The following is an 18,736-nucleotide window of genomic DNA, read 5'->3' as shown; positions in this document are numbered from 1 at the left end:
GGGTCGTCTGAGGGGTGTTAGTATGTCAGTTGAAGATGATGTGAGTTGGCGGCTTGGGCATCGGCCAGCTTGCATCACTACACAGTGTCCCCTAAGAACCTGGGGATAGCGAAGGTGATTCTAAAACTGCTTCAGAGTGTTATTTAATGTGGACCCTCACATGAAACCTACAATGGTTCCCTAACTCTGTAGCAGCGAATGTTCCCAAACATCACTGAAAGTATCTGCTTACACCCTTACGCCACATGAATTTTCAGGGAGCAATTTGATATCACTACTTGATTTGAATCTGCCAAGCAGTTTCCAGCCTTTGGGGAAAATGCTATCCGTTTTGCCAGAGTCAATGATTGAGATTGTTAACTCTTACATGAACATGGATAGTTGATGAAAAGCAATGAACTAACGTGGTGGCACAGAGGCATAGAGTTTTACAATGCAAACTTTTCAAACCGTTTGTACCATTCATTGGTCCAGCACCCAAAAATGCCCCTCTGATGCAGCTGGGTGGTGCTCTCAGTGGCTACATTGTGTCTGTCTTTAACTATTTATATGGGTGTATCTTCAGACTGAAAAAAAATTAATAAAGATTTCAAGCTGCTGCTGCTGCTGCTGCCTTTTTTTTTTTTTTTTTTTTTTAGCGCTAAAACTCAAATTCGCGGCTATTTTAGTAATTAGTCCCGGTTCTTCCGCTACTCGAACCCCTTGAAACTACATCTCCCAGCATGCTCTGAAGCTGATCTGACCTCATCTCAAATGGCCCCGTAGGGCAACAAGGATGGTTAGTTTTGACCGTGCTTATTTGTGCCATAAAATATCCTTCCTAATTGTCAGTTTGGGGGGCTTTTCTACCCGCCCACCTGCCGTTTTTGAAGTGTGCTCACTAAATGAAGGGGTTCTGGACTGGGAAGGCCCATGCATTGCTTCAGTTGGACGGGGAGGGGGACAGTGTCTCCGGCGATCTCGAGGAGGGAATGTTGACCAGGGAGCACCGCTGCGGCCGATCAGAGGAGCAGGAACCGGAGCCGGGGTTGAGTCCGAAAAAAGCCGGATCCGGACGGTGGCTCCGGCACGGCTGGAAGTGGGAGATGGAGGAGGCGGAGGAACCCGCGGATAGCGGGCAGTCGCTGCCCCCGGTTTACATCTACAGTCCCGAGTATGTCAGCATGTGCGACTCCCTGGCCAAAGTCCCCAAACGGGTAAGAGAGGTCGGGGCGCGAGCCCGTGGGCGGGTGGGGGTGGGGGCCGTGCCCGGGAGGGCGTCAGGAAGCGCAGAGCAGACGCGGCTGGGGCCAGCGGTCCGCAGAAATTTGGGCGGCTGTACCAGGTGATGGAGGAAGTGTCCCCTCGCAGGTCCCCACCGGGCAGCGTTCATCCGCGCGGCGCCCAACGGACAGGCGGGGGCGGGGGCGGAGGAGGGGCTGCCGCTGACGGGACACCGTCTTCTGCAAGGGGTCCCCGAATGAGAATCTTCAGGAGAAAAAGTGTCCCGTTGCCTCCTTCCCGACTCGTAGCTCCCGCCTTAGCGATTTAGATACTTTGTTTCTCTATCGTCTGAAGTGCATGGCAACTGTTAAAGTTCCTTCCTTTGTTCAGGATAGCGACATCGACGGAATTGCTCCGAATTAAACATTTAAGAGACAATTTTCTGCTTTTTTTTCTTTTCTTTTGCTCCTGTTCTTAGGCCAGCATGGTACATTCTTTGATCGAAGCATATGCACTGCATAAGCAAATGAGGTGAGTGATTTTTCGTTAACTCAGGTGTTCCCGGTCTAAATGTCCCGCTCCACCTTGGGGCTAATCGGGGACGGAATGGTCCTTTTAAAGATTTTGGTGATTCGGTGTTTGTAATTTCCCTGTAATCGAATGAAAGCTCTTAAAGAATTAAGAAAACTCGAAAAAAAAAGTTCATGAAGCACATAAGATCCATTAGAAATAGGATTTTATTGCCGAGAGGGCAAGTATGCTGGGACTAGGTATGGGGCTAGGAGGTGTTCAGGTTTGGGGGTTTTTCTCCAAGCCCAAACTGAAGTCCAGCGTTCAACTTCAGACTCTTAGATACTCGGTCACCACCAGCAGCCTTTAATGAGTGAGCCTGGAAACCAGACCGAAGCCGGCTCCTGGGAGCCAGTGGCTACTCCGCTCAGAGCCAACTGAACTTCCTGTTTGTCGTTTTAAGAGTGAATATTATAACCCTGCCACTTGTAGGATTGTTTATCACATTTCGTGGCCAAACAGGCGAGTGTCTGTTTACGCCCGCCGGTTCGGTATGCTTCATTTATCTCCCAGAAGGTAGCGTAGTTGGCTTTCAAATTTTATCCTTATTATTAACAAAATCGTTCATTGAGTACCTGCGCGAGGACTGTTTTTCAACCGTTTTTTAAGCCTGTGTTTGGTAAACGTAAAACTACATGCCTTCTATTAAAGTAAACATTTCAAAAAATGACTAAGACAAACAAGAAATCAAAATAAAGCAAAACTGTCAAATTTCTTTGTTGTTCACTAGGGAGGCTTTCCGTAAGTATTTGCTAAAGGGGAAGGGTACTGGAAGAGGGAGCTATTAGGGCTGGGAAACATGGTCCGAGGAACTGTAAAATTTTTATTTCAGTGGGCAGATCTGTCACCTCTGAGGATTTAGACCTGTTTTCTTGAACTAGAAGCAGCAATCAAATCCTCAGATCCTGGATGTATGCATTTAATTTCTGAGGCTGAGCCTCAGGATTGTGGCCCATTTGGTGATTGTAGTAGCCTGTGAAGTCATACTAATTCATGAGAAACGCATGGCCGTGTTCCCATTCGAGAAACTGGAAAAAAAAATCAGTCCTGCCTCCCCGTGGTCCAGGCCGCTGCTTTTCCAACTTGAATATGTATAAGAATCACCTGGTTACAACCAAAATCTGCTTCAATAGGTCTCAGGTGCAGCTGGAGGTCTGTCTGTCTGTCTAGCAGCTCCCAGGTGATGCTGCTGCCAGTCCACAGACAGCCCCCGCCCCCATTTCAGTGGCCAGGACTAGAGAGCAGTAGTGGAAGCAGAAACCGGATTGGGGAACAGGTAGGCAGAGGTTAGAGGTCGTAAGTCCTGTTGGTAGCTTAGCGCTCCGTCACTCCTGTTTGTCACTCCTTGTGAGGAGTTGGTTGGGGGCTTGCGAGTGAAGCCCAGCTCCAGCCCAGCTCCTCATCTTCCTCCCAGAGGCTGATGGGAGGGAGGGACCAAACGTAGAAACTGATGTTTTGGTTGCCTTTTTTACCCTTTAATATTAAGGACAACGATAGCTATCCACAAAGCATTTTCATATATGTTCTCACTTAATCTTCACCTCCCCACTTTACAGATGAGGAAACTGAACTGCAGAAGTCTTTTTACCTGAGGTTGTAGAGCCGATGAGCACAGAGTTAGGACAGGCACGTAGTTCTCTGGCTCCGAGTGCAAAATTCATAATAGTACAGCTGCCCGTGGAAATACAAACACAGCTGAAGGGAGATGTGGCCCAATTAGGAACCGCTTCAAATGGCAATACCTCAGCCTAGTGGTTGGTTACGAAAGTTGTTACAGAGTAACGTTTGTCCAATACCTGCTTGTTTCAATATAATTACATTTTTTTTACCTCCCTGTGAGCTCAAGGGGAAAATCTATCCTCTCATCCCCATTAACGGAGTCGTTACGTAGATGTGGAGAAGTGAAGACTGTATAGTGCAGCGGAGGAAAAGAACGTGTTTGTGACTGTAGCCGCTGGAACCAGAAGCCAGGAGTTGTGTTTTCTGCTCAGATGACTGGTTCCTGCTTCCAGCTTCTGGCATACTCTGGGTCTGACTCACTCAGCTCTCTTTGTTCTCCGTTATTATTAGAATAGTTAAGCCCAAAGTGGCCTCCATGGAGGAGATGGCCACCTTCCACACCGATGCCTATCTGCAGCATCTCCAGAAGGTCAGCCAGGAAGGAGATGACGAGCATCCGGACTCCGTAGAATATGGGCTAGGTAAAGTCGCCGCTGGGCAATGATGGGACGTACGCAATCTCCATCTATGGAGCAGAACTGCTTAATCTTTTATACCTTGCGCGCTGGCCTTTAATACTTCTTAGTTAAGAACTAATTGAAAAGTGACAAAATTATTTTTAAAAATTCGAAATTAAAGTACTAATGCATTCACCGCAATCTCAATCTGTCAGTTTAGCCACATATGCCTCACTTAACAAGCAAACCATATGAGTTGAGCAAAACTGACGGATGGATCAGATGGAGGAAAATCTTTGTTTGAGTCGCTCAGGCCCTGATAGCAGTGCCCAGATTGGGCCTGGCCTTTGTATGCTGACTTAACTGCGCTGTGACCTTGCATTTCAACTTGAGTACAGATTTCTGTTCTGGCTAAGTTTTCTAGTTTATTTCTCATTGAACAGCTGCATTTAAAAAATCGAAAGTGGCTGATAGCATAACCTAGAGAGAAAGCGTGGTTTAGTACAGCACTGGATGGGGGTGGGGCAAGAGACCTTTCAGACCTTGATTTATCCCTGTATAGGATGTGACTAGTTATCTTGAAGGATTAGCCTTTCTAGCTCTGACACTAAAAACTTCTTTTCCCAACGTCAGAGATGTTTTTTGTCTTGTCGGGAGCCGATGTTAGCATAGTAGCTTTTGGGTTGATTACCCAGCTGAGCCTTGAACAACACGGGTTTGAACTGCAAGGGTCCACTTATGTATGGGTTTTGTTCATTAAGTACTGTCAATATCCTTTCTCTTCCTTATGATTTTCTTCATAACGTTTTCTTTTTTCTAGCTTACTTTACTATAAGAAAACAATATATAATACATATGACATACAAAACATATGTTCAGTGACTGTTTATGCTAACAGTAAGGCTTCTGGTCAACAAACAGTAGGCTATTAGTGGTTAAATTTTGGGGAGTCTAAAGTTATACATGGATTTTCAACTTTCGGGGTGGGGGGCGGCAGGCACCCTAACAATCCCTGCGTTGTTCAAGGCTCAGTTGTAAAAAGCTCTAACTCAGGAACAGCGAGATGGAAGAGATGCACAGGCGAGGTACGGGCAAGGGGCACGGAGCTTCCATGCCCTCTCCAGGGACCACTCTCCCCAAATCCCCACGTGTTCACCAGCGCACAAGCTCTCAGAGCCCCATCCTCTTGGGTTTTTATGGAGCTTCATTAAAGAAGCATGGTTGATGTAACCCATTTCCCGTTTAGGAAAACAAAGGGCAGCTCGCTGCCAGCGTTCATTTAATTTGCCAAAAACACGCTCTTTGAGGCCGAAGCAAATCTGACTGGTTCTCAATGCGAAAACAAAATATAGAACTGTTCTTGGGGTTATTTCTAAACAGAACTTGTCTCTAGTCCTAACGTAACAGAAATGTGTACATAAATCAGATGCATCCAATGCATCTTCAGCTAACAACTGTTGGAGAATGACGTCAACATCACGTGTAGGAACGCTACGTTTTCTAGGATTTGACGTTCTCAGCCATCGAGAATTACTATAGTTCGTAAATGGAAATCCCACTACTAAAACTAGAATGTTATAAATAGAATGATGCCATTTGTTTCCAAAGACTATCATATACTGGAGCAATGCGAAAATAATAATAAAAGCGAGATCTTTCGTGGCCAACTTTGGAGATCAGGTTAGGACTGTGATCTGCAACTTAACTCAGGGTAAACGCTGCAGGCGCAGGCGCCGCTGGCAAGTATTCTCAGGGCCAACGGGAAATGGGTTAATTCAGCCAATTGGTGATGGAGCTCAATCTCCAGCTCCTCTCCCCTTGCTGGAGGTCATCCTTAGGTGTGGTCCACTAGTCACCTCTTAATCGCTGTCATCGCTTGGGAAATTCCGAGAGTTTTTGGAGCTCCGTGCCAGGAATGGGGATGAAGACCAAACATATGTTTCTTATAAATCACAGTATCATACCTCCTCTTTCTCCAGATCATCATTTAACAAGCTCTTTTGATGTTTACCCAAAGGTTATGACTGCCCAGCCACCGAAGGGATATTTGACTACGCAGCAGCTGTGGGAGGGGCTACAATCACAGCTGCCCAATGCCTGATTGATGGAATGTGCAAAGTAGCAATTAACTGGTCCGGAGGGTGGCATCATGCAAAGAAGTAAGAAAATGACCTTTCTGCTTTCTGCCTCTTTCCTTGAGTCAGTTTCTCGGTAATGAAAACTCTGATGCTTATTGTATTCGCATTTATTGAGAGACTTGTTTACGTATTAGCCCTTAGTGGACATTCTGATGAGATGCAAATGAGATAGAAGATGGCATAGTAGAGTAGGTCAGGATCCTGGGCTCCATGCCTAGTTTTTCTGCAAGTTTTGCTAACTAAGACAGATGAACCTCTCTGGGCCTCAGTTGCTCCATCAGGAAAATGGGCAGGGCAAAAGGGTATAAGTAGACAATCCCAAAATTCTCTTTCAGCTGTCTAGAAATCCCCCGTCGTCAAGGGATTTACACTCTAGAAACATGACTGAAACTAGAATAGTTGGGGAGCAACATCAGTTTGGGGACCAGCTGAATATACGGATGAGCTGGAGAGATTGAGCAGCAGGATAAATTAGTCATGGCGTCTCAGAGGAGGTGCGTTTTACAGCCAGGTCTTGAAAGAAGTGGCAACAGATTTTCAAATAGGTGGACAATTGATGTGACTAGATTTAAAACAAAAAGCTGAAGAATCGAGGAGGCTTATGCTGCCACCTGTAAGGAAAGCGGCAGCTGAGAGTTAGGTGTGACTCTAAGGAAAAGGAGCTTGTGAAACAGCTGTTCTTAGGTGCTACTTGGAGTTAGAGGGAAAGTCCTTTCAGGGTTTCGTGTTAACATTTCAAACAGCTCTACTCTGTGACGGGAACTGTGGGGCCTCACTCAGCATTTGGCGTCTTGCTTGGCATGCCTGTAGTTCTTAATACATGTTGGAGAAGGATTTCTTAAACTCTGAATTAATCAACATGCCGTCATTACCAATGCGTCATTCACACGCCAGTTGGCCATAGTGTCGGCCATGACCTTGATACTCTCCAGTGCTCTTGAGTCTGGAGAAACCAGCACTTTATTTTTTTGGAATGAAACCTTGAGCACAGTTTCAGTACACGCAGGTTAAGGCAACAACAGGGAATTCTCTTCGTGAAATCGACAGATTTCCCACCCTCAGAAGTTCCTGACAAAGTTTGCTACTAAAATCTGCTTTGGAGGCGAAGGAGCAAAGAGAAGCAGTGTTTAGTCATGTTTCACGTGGCCATAAAAACTAAGAGAAACAACTTCCCTTTTGTTAGCATTTGCTCTGCTTTTAAAAACGTAAAATAAATACAGCAATCCCTAGGAGAAAGCAATGAGCTCCTCTCTCTCAAGCTACAGATGAGGCGGGGGGCCCACACTTCTCCAGACATGGGCGGTGCTGGTCCTGTGAGTCAGACCTGCTCTACATGTTGCCCTGGAGGAGCTCATGTGTTTAAGTTCACTGCCAAAGGTCTGCTGGGGCTTGGGCCAGTTCCCAGTGCGAGAGCCAGATACCTGCCACTTCTCATCACTGTTTTGCAGCCAGAGGAAGTACACGCTGTCTTAAGCCAATCATGGCTGCTTCCGGGCTGCGTGTAGGTGGGGGCACACGCACACACCTTACTGTAACTATGTCAGACACCTTTCAGCTGAGCCTACCTGGAAACAGACACACCTGTGGTGAAGGTACATCGCATAGTCTCTAAGGATTTAGCACCTCTGGAACCTCTGCAGGTGCACTGCGGGCATTTAGCCTGCAAACATACATATAGCCATCAATGATCTGTATAATGGCCACAGTATTTCCCCATCCGCAAATACATGTACACATCCATACGTGCCATTTACTCATTTGACGTGTTGATTAAGCACCTACTACTATATGTCAAGCATATTTGTATCATCACTACTAAGCAGAAGTATAGAAATCGAAACATGATATGTCTTCACCCCTAACAGTTTTGGAAAAAAAACCTCTTCAAAATATCTAGGTGTTCATAAGATTCCAATGAAATTGGCATATTCTTTCTGAAAACTTTGGACATGAGCGTTACAAGAGTGGGGGAAAAGTTCATACCTGTTGACCAAGTGATATTATTCTTAGCAATCTGTTCCAATGAAATAAACCAATCCTGTCCTCAAGAAATTCATATCGTAGAGGTATGACAGCAAAGAATTACATTCGAGAGCGAAAGAGTGGTTTTCAAAGAAAATTCTGCAAAAGAAGATTAATGAGGGACTAATGCGATTAGATATTAAACCTACAAAACTAGAATAATGAAAACATCGGTGCCATGGCTATAAGCTATGACAGATGATATTATAGTAAACTCCCCGAAGAGACTTTCGTATAAGCATTCAATCTATTATAAGGGATGCGTTGCAAGTGAATGGGAACGGAAAGGATTGTTCAGTAAATGATGTTGTGACAGCTTGTAGCATTTATACCCTCATCTCCTGTAATAAACTAAAATAAGTGGCAGCTGGATTGAAGAGTTAAGTATAAAAAAGCAAATTTTAAAGAAGTAGAACGAATGAATATTTATCAAGCTTCTAAAGGGGAGTCATTTTCTAAGCTTTAGGAAGTAACAGGAAAAACTCACAAAGGAAAAGATCAACAAATTTGACTATATAAAAATTTTAAAACCAAAATAACTTAAAAGTTTTTTGGCATTTTAAAAATAAAATCTAAACACACTGAAAAGGCACACGACATGAATATGATGAAGTGTGACAGGGTCGTATTTCCTAAGGTACTCATACAGTATGACGCATAAGAATATGCGCAAAGAACATGAGTAGACAATTTTCAGAGTAGTTTAAGTACAACTAGAAAACACAGGACAGTGTTCATTACTACTGATCAAAGACATGCAAAGTCAAACAACTAGATAGCCTCTTTCTAAGCCTTTTATCTAGTAACCTTACTCCTGAGAATGTTTCCTAAGAAAATAATTCAAAGTGTGGAAAAAGCTGTTCGTGTAAAGGTGTTTATCAGTGTTATTTATTTAAAAAAAAAAAGAAATAACACTACCGTCTAGCAATAAGGAAATGTTGAATCTACCCCATGGGATATACTGTCATTTTAAATGATGATTATGAGGAATACGGGGCATTTCAGAAAGACACTTATGTGTTAGTGAAAAACCAGGTTTAAAAATTGTATGCCCGTTGCAATTACACACCTGGGGGGAAAAAACTGGTAGGAATGATAGCTGTGGTTATGTTAGGGTGGCAGAATTATTGATGATTATTAAAAATGTATTTCCCTGGCTTTCAGAGTTTCTGTAACGAGATTTTATTACTTTCGCAGTGAAAATTAAAAGAGGAGAAAGAAAAGTTACAGAAAATATAACAAAGGGTTAAAAACTTTAACTATTCTCGTTTTTTTTTATCCACTGATAATAAGTAGGTGGGCAAAAGACATGACCAGACAATTCACGAAAGGAAATAAACGGTAAAGAAACATTAAAAAATACTTAACATCATTAATCATTAGAGGAAGTGAAATTTAAATATCATATATACATGTATATATTTTCCTCCTACCAAAATTGAGCCAAAGGAAGAAAAATTTTAACTTACAGTATCTGTTATTGATAATCTATTCTAATGAAATAAAACCATCCAAATTATAGACGAGCCATGCATGTGACTGATACTATCCCGCCCAAAAGGGAAGGATACGTAAATATTCAGCAACAGTGGAATGGTTAGGTAGTATACTGCAACGCACCTACTTGTTGGACTATTATATACCCATTAAAAATGGTGGTTAGGACAAGAAAAAGCGCACGTCGTATGTTGGGTATGTGTTTAAAGGGTAGGTAGCTACCACATCATACGTTCACTTCGATTAGAGTCATGTGAAAATATATACAGAGGAAAAATTCTTAGAAGGAAATACTGTTCGCATGTTAACAGCGGAGGGGTTAAGGGCGTAGCCCTGCACGTGCACACATTCCCAACCGCACTTGACCCTTGAACATGGCTTTGAAGTATACCGGTTGATTGAAAAACAGCCGCGTATAAGTGGACCTGAACAGTTCAAACCTGTGTTGTTCGAGGGGATATAAACGTGTGTGTACACACATACGTATCCATGCACTTTTTTTCTGTTTCCTTTACTTTTCCTATATTTTCTCAAACGTGATTATATTGCTTTTATCAATGAAGCTTTCTGTAATAACTGCTTGGAACAAGGTGGGAAGCAGCTACAATATGGACACAGAACGGTCTGTTGTGCAGAGAAGGGACGATCAGGGTGTTTTGTAAGCCGTGCTGAGGACTTGGACTTTTTGCCTGGGGCCGGTGGAGATTTACTGAAGATTTTTAGAGTGGGTGGCAATGTGCCAGCTGAATGGGAGGAAGCTGAGACCACAGGCCGAGGAGAAGGCTATTGCGGTTATTCATTTAACAAACATTCAGCTTTTCGTCAAAAGGCCACTTAGTGAATTCATTTAAAAGGGGGACTACAGTTTTAAAGTAAATAGTGGAGGGGGTACGGCTTGATTAGGATGCTAACTTGAATAACTGAAAACTATTCGAATGTTTGTCTCTTTTACGAAAAAACTGAATGCTAAGTGATTCTTCCAACAAACAAAGAATGTATCGAGAATTCATTGTTTTTGTTTTGGGCCTAATTTTTGGAAGGAAATTACGTATTTCAAGATGGTACATTTCACTTCCCTGGAGACTTCAGCAGCGTGATCACTTAGAGGGTTGATTCTGCCAAAATTTTCGGGGGCTTCATCAGTTTTACCGAGGGCTTCTTAGTCATTTGGTATTCAAATCACTGTTTTGAACCACTTTTAAAATCATTCTCCTTATTTATTTTCCTCTTCTTCTGCCGTAAACTGTTCTACCGTATCCTTGTCGTCAGTTTTGTGTGCCGACTTCGTGATATCCTGCATGTTTTTATAAGATCTAAAATTTCCCTTTGTGATAGATTTGCCTCGTTACCCGCTGATATATCTGACAATCCATAAGAGATGAAACGATTGAACAGGTGGATGGGGATCGGCGTTGGTGATGAAAGGAATAGGTTGTTTGAATGGAGACCGATACAGGTGGTCAGTTCGTTAGCAGATACAGCTCTTGTATCCTTAGGAACCCTAACAACCTTGATACTGGCTGGGGCTGACATAATAAATTCTCAGCAAGGAGAACTCTGTGCCAGCAAAGGTCTAGGGCAGTGTTTTTCAGACTAAGGGTTGTGACTCATTCATGGAACCATATATGGATTTCATGGGCTATGGCCGGCATTTTTGATGTCAAGGTGGATTCTGTGAAACTTGTCCTAGTGCATGTGCATAGATTTGTGTGTACTAGGTCACGGTGCAAATGTCAAGCCTCTTTAGAGTGGAAGGATTGAGTGCCTCCACCCCGCCCTCCACCTGGGGGCGGTGTAGAGCCTTGTGCCTTGTGTCTTGGCCAGCTCTCTGGCCAAAAGAATGGAGGAACTATCCCTCCAGCTCTGAGTTACTACCCAACCCACCTGGCCGTTCGGATCAAAGCTGCCAGAGCTGCTGCTCAAGAGTGCACGTTTCTTATGACCGCGAATGGCATTTCCCCAAGGGCTCCAGGCACAGTGTAGCTTGTTTAACCGGTCAGCCAGACCCCTCCTCTAGCTGCCCCACCGCCCAGCCTTTACAAACAAATAGCTAATCACATGAAAATGGAGGCCTGGATTCAGTGTTGGCAGACCTCTGTCTCAGCCCTGGAGGGTGCGCCCCGTCACTTCGTACTCGTATGTTTTGGGCGCTGGCACCTGCCTTTTCCATAGTAGCTCCGATCATTCTGTCAATGCACATCCAACCCGTAAGGTACCAGCCCTTCCACAGAGAACCGCCCGGCCTGCCAGCAAAGTAGGAACCAGCCCGGACATGCTTTGTCCCTACGGCACCCCCTCTCATAGCTTCTAGGGGATGAGGTGTGGCACTATAGAACTGGGGAACACAGTGTATTACAGTGGTTCAGTGTCACAGGGGAATGTCCCCTCCATCAGTTACCAACTATAAAACGTTCTGTGCCTCAGTGTCCTCATTTGTAAATTGGAGATAATAATACTACCAACCTTATAGGATTACAAGGATGAAATCCGATGCTTGCATTAAAGAGCTTACTTAGCAAAGAGCCTGGAGCGTAGTGTTTGATAAAAGTCATTTATTATATTCAGACTGGGTGTTAGGTGGCCTCTCAGACAAGTCCCTGGTTCAGCCACTTACACTGCTTGTCCAGCTGAAGTCAGGTTTGGTACCGTTTGCCACCCACGTCACTTACTTTACACTTCTCCTTTGCCCATAAGCTGCTCCTGGCTGAAAGTAGACCAGTCCCTCTTGCCCTCAACACTCATGTCCTTTGCTTCATCAGAGTTTCGCTGCCAGCATTCCCTATACCCCCGCCCTTCCTACCGCCGCATAGAATTCCCTGTCCAACGCATCCCTTACACTGCGAGGTCCAATCCAGAATCCGTACCCGTTAACGCAAACGAACACGCTCCCTACTGGGAGAGGGACTACTGGTAATCTGCGAGGATGCTCTCGGAGTCCCAAATCAATGCCTTCTAGAAGATAAAACTTTGGACAGCAGCTTGTAGCAGGTTTCATCAGACCCTCCATCTCTTCCACGATGGACTTGAGATGCTTTTGGAAAATAAAAAGCAGGGAGTTCTGGTCAAGATTATTCCATCCTCAATGTAATCACTTTTCAGAATCCTTTCTGTTCATCTGGGACCTCCTAGCTAACTTCTGTGAGACTCTGGCCCTCCTAGAGCTGTCCGTACCTAGTGGCACCGCCGGCTTCGTCTAGATCAGGACAGTTGATGAGCAGGAAGTCCCTGTGTGGTGCTCCCGCCTTCTTCCAGCAACGACATCGTGCACCACCTCCTAGGACAGCTATTCTCCCGGGCAGTCTTTTTGTTAAATTCACTTAATTTGACCTCACAGACTCCCTGAGCTGCATGGTAGCACGATCTTCAGGCCAAGCCCTGAAGCATGGGAGCGTTGTTTCTGGACAGAGTTTGCGCAGTGCTGGACAAGATGTAAGCCTTTCTGGAACGAAGGCCCCTGGGATGATTGACGATGTCGGCAATCCTTTGATACCACCAGCAGTTCACCACCCCAGTGTCCTTAAGAGAAAAGCATTTGGTCCTCAGACACAAAACCAACCTTCTAGTCGCTGAAGGCCATGTAACCCAGCCCTGGCCTGTCCCGTTGACTAATGCCATCAACATGCACATATAGGGGTGCGTGCGTGGAGGGGGCATTGTCCTGTCGCAGGAGGACCTGGGTACTGTCACTTGTCCCAAGTGGGAATGCGAGCTCTTCGTGATCAAGGCCATTTTCAAGATTGGGAGACATTTTCTTTGACAGAGACATACAGTTTGTGATCAGAAGCTCAAACCATTATAGCTCCAAGAAGGCAGCACAGACTTGGAAACTCAGCTCATAGCAGGTGTAGTAGACCCTTCCCAAAGCACCCATCCTGTTCCAGAATTCAGAATATCAAGGGGCAGTGGAGCGGGCATGCAGCCTGAGAATGCCACAGCCCTTTACCCCAGCCACAGTAGGATGTACGGGTCCAGGTCCATTGTGGCACAGCCCAGTAGTTTGCACTGTTCCAAGGCGCCCCACTCTGTTAGGGGTGCTGGTTGCCTGTGCCTCTAGGGTGGAGCCAAACAATATTGGTTTTTGACCAGCGCTCCCGCCAGGTGATTCTGATGCACAGCACGCTTTGAGAACTCCGGTCTAAGGGCTCCTCCAGTGAAGGCAGACACAGACCAAGGGAACCTTCAGGCCCTTGGGACTTTGTCCCAGTGAAGTTCGCTGGAGATTTTCCATCTCCCCACATCTGTAACACAGGTCCGTGGCCACCTGCTCCCCACCCACAGCCCTGTTTCCACGCTTGCCTTGGAGAATGCTCCTCCGAAGCCTCCACATTTATGTAACCAGGACCTCCGACACGTCATACCACGGGGCCTCCGCCCCGGCCTCCTCTGAATTCACGCGTAACTCGCCACGCCCCTGAGGCAGACCCCTCCCCTTCATGGCACTGAACAGGGTTTCCAGCCCACTCCTGCCCTGGCTACCTGCTGCAACCGCTGACGTCTCCGAGCCTGCTCAGCACCTCGGCTACTCATGTACAGACTCCCAAGGGCACACTCAGCCGTCACCATGCAACGCAGCCTTGCAGTTAAGAGCCGGGATTGGGAAGTCACACTGCCTAGATTTGAATCTTGGCACTGCCACTTTCTGCGTGACCTCAGCTCATCTAAACGCTCAGTTTCGTGATCTCCTCACCTATAAAGTGGCCATAATAAGAGCACCTACCTCCCAGCGCAGTTGGATCACCTGAACTGATGTGTATACAGTACACAGGATAACGCCTGGCACGCACTAAGCACCAAGAGGCTTGACCGCCGAGAGGTGTACGAGCTCCACCAACTGGGTCATTTAACTGAGACACCAGCTGTATTTCCTTTTGGCACGGGCCCCGTCTGCCCATGCCAAAAATTGGACCGTTACCTAGAAATCTCTGAAGTGACATTCAGTCATCCAACCAAAGGCCTCCTGTTGGCAGCTCCTAGAACTTCGTGCCCTTCCTACACCATGATTGCTCATCCAGTCTGCTGCTACTGCCCGGTGCACTTACTTCCGTGTACCCTGCGATCGCCCCTAGCAACCTAAGGCCGAGAGACCAGTTTCATCATGAAGGAGGTGCTGGCTTCTCAACAACATCACCATTCATTCGCCCACTGCCTGATGCCCTGGAATATTGTTGGTCAGGAGATGGTTTGGGGGCCATCCAATAGGACCTCGATGTCACCATCCTATTATAGGCATGCTTTCCCAGCTCAACCTCAGAATTCTCTTAAAGACAATTCTGGTGTTTGCTTTCAGGCCCAGGTACCAAGGCCTCCACTTCCACCTGTCCTCCTGGGCAGCTGGACCACTGTCCCATCAGCCTGATAAAGAAAAAGATCAGACTGTTATGCTGAGACCAGGGAAGAGATTTTGAGGGTATAAACGAATGTAGTTACAGTGGATACGAAAAGAAAAGAGAACATTTGGGAGTGATTTTAGAGGCATAATCGACAGACCTTGTCGATCAATTGGCTTCTGGGGGTGAGGAGACGGGAAATGTCAAAAATACCTGGTTTCTTCAATAAATAGGTGGCGATATTGTTACTAAGATTACAAATGGCACAGCAAATAACATGCAGAGATATCAAGGGATTTGTGACAGAAATCAGAGTGGTTAAGTGAGTAATGGGAGAAGATGGCGGAGCGTGCACTGGTTCGTGGGTTGACATCCCAAGCTTCATATGTGTCAAACCTCATTCTCCATCCTCCGCATTTGGCAGCCCTGTTCTTCCACATGCAGTCTATAAAAAACCCTGTCACCCCTGTCTTCAGAATACATCCAGAATCTTATCCCTTCTCACTACCTCCAGCTCTGTCCTTGCTCGTCTTTGGTCTATTCTCCACACAGACAGATGCCATCACTCCTCTGCCCCAAACACCGCAGTGGCTCCTCGTTTCACTTGGTAAGAGCCAGCATCCCAACCATGGCTACAAAGCCCTCCTGTTTCCTTGGCCCCGTGGGACTACTGTTCTCTTCCTCCTTCCCTCACCGTTCTCTGGACTCCCCTCGTCCCTTGAACATTTCAAGCATGTTCCCACCTCTAGGCCTTTGCCTTTGCTGTGCCCACTGCCTGAAATACTCTCCCCTGACCACGTTTTTTAAATTTGCAAAGCCCCAAACCCTCTCATTGTCCTTTCCTTGTTTTATTGTTCTTCTAAAAAAATGTTTAATTTAATTACTAATTATTTCTTTTACACCTCATCTCCCCACACACTAGAAGATAAAGTTCATAGTAACATTTCGTCGCGTGAATGATGGAGCGTGAAAGTTGGAATGGATGGGCAGAAGAGAGATGAGTGGGCGAATGAGTCCCAACTTACCTTGAGGGAATGTACCTCGTGGAACTACCACTTGACCTATGGAATGTCAAAATGTTTCTAAAATAAAGAATAAAGTTATTAAACTGTAAAGATGAGTTCATGACTTCTCATGGTAGGCCCTCAATAAATATTTGTTGAATGGATCATGATAATATCTTGAAATATTATGAAATTATCAGAACGAGGGGGGAGAGAGGGAGGAAAAAAGAGGAAGAGGGAGAAGGTTCCAAGCAGCGGTCAGACGTTTGAGTGTTCACAGAGTCAGATAAGCAGTCAGTATGTCAGAGTTCAGCATATTGATCATAACCCAACCGTGGGCTTATATAACCTTTGCATTTTAACCAAGAGACCACTAGAGGGCGTGCGAGGTTAAAGCAAGGATGTTCTCTGCTCGCTGAGATTCTATTAACGTCATCCACATTTCTATTTATTGATCTGATGTTCACCTAAACTGTTTCATCAGTTCAGAGTGTTCTCCTGGGCTAATTTCTTTCATCAGCCCACTGTCTGGCTCATAATAGGTCTTAAAGAAATATTTATAAATTGAATGAAAGAATGAATATTTAGAATGAAGAAGTTTTTCACTGTGAAATTTGTTTTACTAATTAGCTGCAGTCCATATTTCCATTACGAAACTACCCTTCAGAGTTTATAACCTGGCGGATAAATCTAGCACCCATGGTCCTTGACACATAAAGAAGCGTTGGACAAGAGGACTGAAGACTGTGACTTGGAGTCATAGTGTTAGAAGCACACATTTCCTGCCTGAGCCAGGTGTCATTAAAGGCCTGGGGCCTCTGATCCCACACTAGCTCCTCCTGCCCGCAGGAAGGGCTGGTAGCTGGTGAAGGATGCGAGTCACCTGGGCTGGCTTGCCCAGCCCCATGCCAACCCACCCTACCCCCACTTCCAGAATTGTTAGCTCAACTTCTGCGAATAGAGATCTCACTGCTTTTGGAACCTGCCGTCTGCAGTGTTTCAGACCTGTAGCATTGTTTGGGGTGAAGAAAGTTACACAGTCTTTGCTGATTGCGTTAATGATCGATCGTTCCCATTGAAATTCTCGGAAGGGATTTGGGGTGCCTGGATTTGCAGCTTTCTGCCCGGAAATTGTCCCGTCGTCATCTGGTGTCTGAAGCCTCTGAGTGCCCTTGATCCTCATTTCAAATATCCTGACAAATATAACCCATTTTTAACGAACTATTTTTTAGAACAGTTTAAGATTTATGGAAAAATTGAGCAGATCTTACAGAGAGTTGGCAAACAGCCAACATCCAGTTTCCTCTATTGGGAACATCTTATGTGACTATGACATATTTATTACAATGAATGAACCAACACTGAGACATTGCTATTAACTACTGTTCATAGTTTACTCGGATTTCCTTAGTTCTTACCTAATGCCTTTTTCTGTCCCAGGATCCCATCCAGGACACCACGGGACATTTATTCATCACGTCTCCTTAGGCTCCTGTGGCCTATGACATTTTCTCAGACTTTCCTCGTTTTCGATGACCTTGACAGTTTTGACAAGTACTGGTCATAATACTCAGTATTATGTATTTCTCAATCTCTTTTCTGTGCTTTAATGTGTTTCTCAGTCTACCTAATGGAGTCATTTCAAATAGCCTGAGAAATACAAGCCATCTTTATTGCTCTTCCCAGCACCTATTTTTATAATAAATCTAAACAGTTCCTGAAGCGGGTTCCTAGATGAGGACAAGTGTCTTATAGCATTGGTGACTTTTTCCAGTCTGCTGTGCACTCAGAGGAAATCTATTTTGTTCCTTTAGAAATTTATTTTTCTAATTTTTCAATTACAGTTGACATTCAATGTTATATTCGTTTCAGGTATATAGCATACGCATTTATGTAACTCATAGAAGTGATCCCCCGATTACTCTAGTACTATACATGATTATTACAACATTACTGATTGCATTCCCTTCATAGCCCAGTGACTGTTTTGTAACTGCCAATTTGAACTTCTTAATCCCTTCCCCTTTTTCACCCACTCCCCTCCCCCTCCCAGCTAGCAATCCTTAAAATGTTCTCTGTATCTATAAGTTTGTTTCTGTTTTGTTTGTTTATTTTGTTTTATAGATTACACATATAAGTGAGATCCTATGGTATTTGTCTTTCTCTGATTTATTTCACTTAGCACAATACCTTCCAAGTCCATCCATGTTTTCGCAAATGGAAGGTTTTGGTTTTTTTTTATGGCCTGGTAATATTCTACTGTATATATGTATCCCCTCTTCATTATCCAGTTGTCTATTGAAGAGCACTTAGATTGAATCTATATCTTGGCTATTGTAAATAACGCTGCAGTGAACATAGGGGTGCATACATCTTTTTAAATTAGTACTTTGGATTTCTTTGGATAAATACCCAGAAGTGGAATTGCTGGATCAATAGATAGTTCTATTTTTAATTTTTTGAGGAACCTTCAGACTGTTTTCCATAGTGGCTGCACCCATTTGCAATCCCACCAACAGTGCGCGAGGGTTGCCTTTTCTCCACATCCTCGCCAGCACTTTTGTTCTTTGATTTATTGGTGATAACCATTCTGACAGGCGAGGTGATATCTCCTTGTGGTTTTAATTTGCATTTCTCTGATGATTACTTATGTTGAGCGTCTTTTCATATGTCTGTTGGCCATCTGTATGTGCTCTTTGGAGAAATACCTGTTCAGATCCTCTGCCCATTTTTTAATTGGATTGGGATTTTTGGTGTTGGATTGTATGAGTTCTTTAGAAATTTTGTATATTAAGCCC

The 18,736-nt window shown here is 44.7% G+C and overlaps 1 protein-coding gene across 8 annotated transcripts in view; it reads left to right on the top strand.

Annotated features, from left to right (window-relative positions):
* The first annotated feature begins 735 nt into the window (after positions 1 to 735).
* Positions 736 to 18,736, top strand: part of HDAC8 (histone deacetylase 8) — a 175,908-nt gene continuing 157,907 nt past the window's right edge. For 5 of the 8 annotated variants that reach the window (XM_023524981.1, XM_023524982.1, XM_011383352.2 and 2 more), the window contains exons 1-4: positions 736 to 1,196; positions 1,682 to 1,734; positions 3,844 to 3,974; positions 5,968 to 6,109. In XM_023524981.1, coding sequence (XP_023380749.1) covers positions 885 to 1,196; positions 1,682 to 1,734; positions 3,844 to 3,974; positions 5,968 to 6,109 — 638 coding nt within the window. In that variant the 5' untranslated portion in view covers positions 736 to 884. The remainder of the gene's footprint in view (positions 1,197 to 1,681; positions 1,735 to 3,843; positions 3,975 to 5,967; positions 6,110 to 18,736) is intronic. The other 3 variants (XM_011383351.2, XM_011383355.2, XM_011383354.2) reach the window with 1 other exon arrangement.

The sequence above is a fragment of the Pteropus vampyrus genome, unplaced genomic scaffold (genome assembly GCF_000151845.1).
Source record: "Pteropus vampyrus isolate Shadow unplaced genomic scaffold, Pvam_2.0 Scaffold515, whole genome shotgun sequence".
NCBI lineage: Eukaryota > Metazoa > Chordata > Mammalia > Chiroptera > Pteropodidae > Pteropus > Pteropus vampyrus.
Note: the sequence above shows the minus strand (reverse complement) of the source record. Positions and strands in the feature narration are given on the sequence as shown.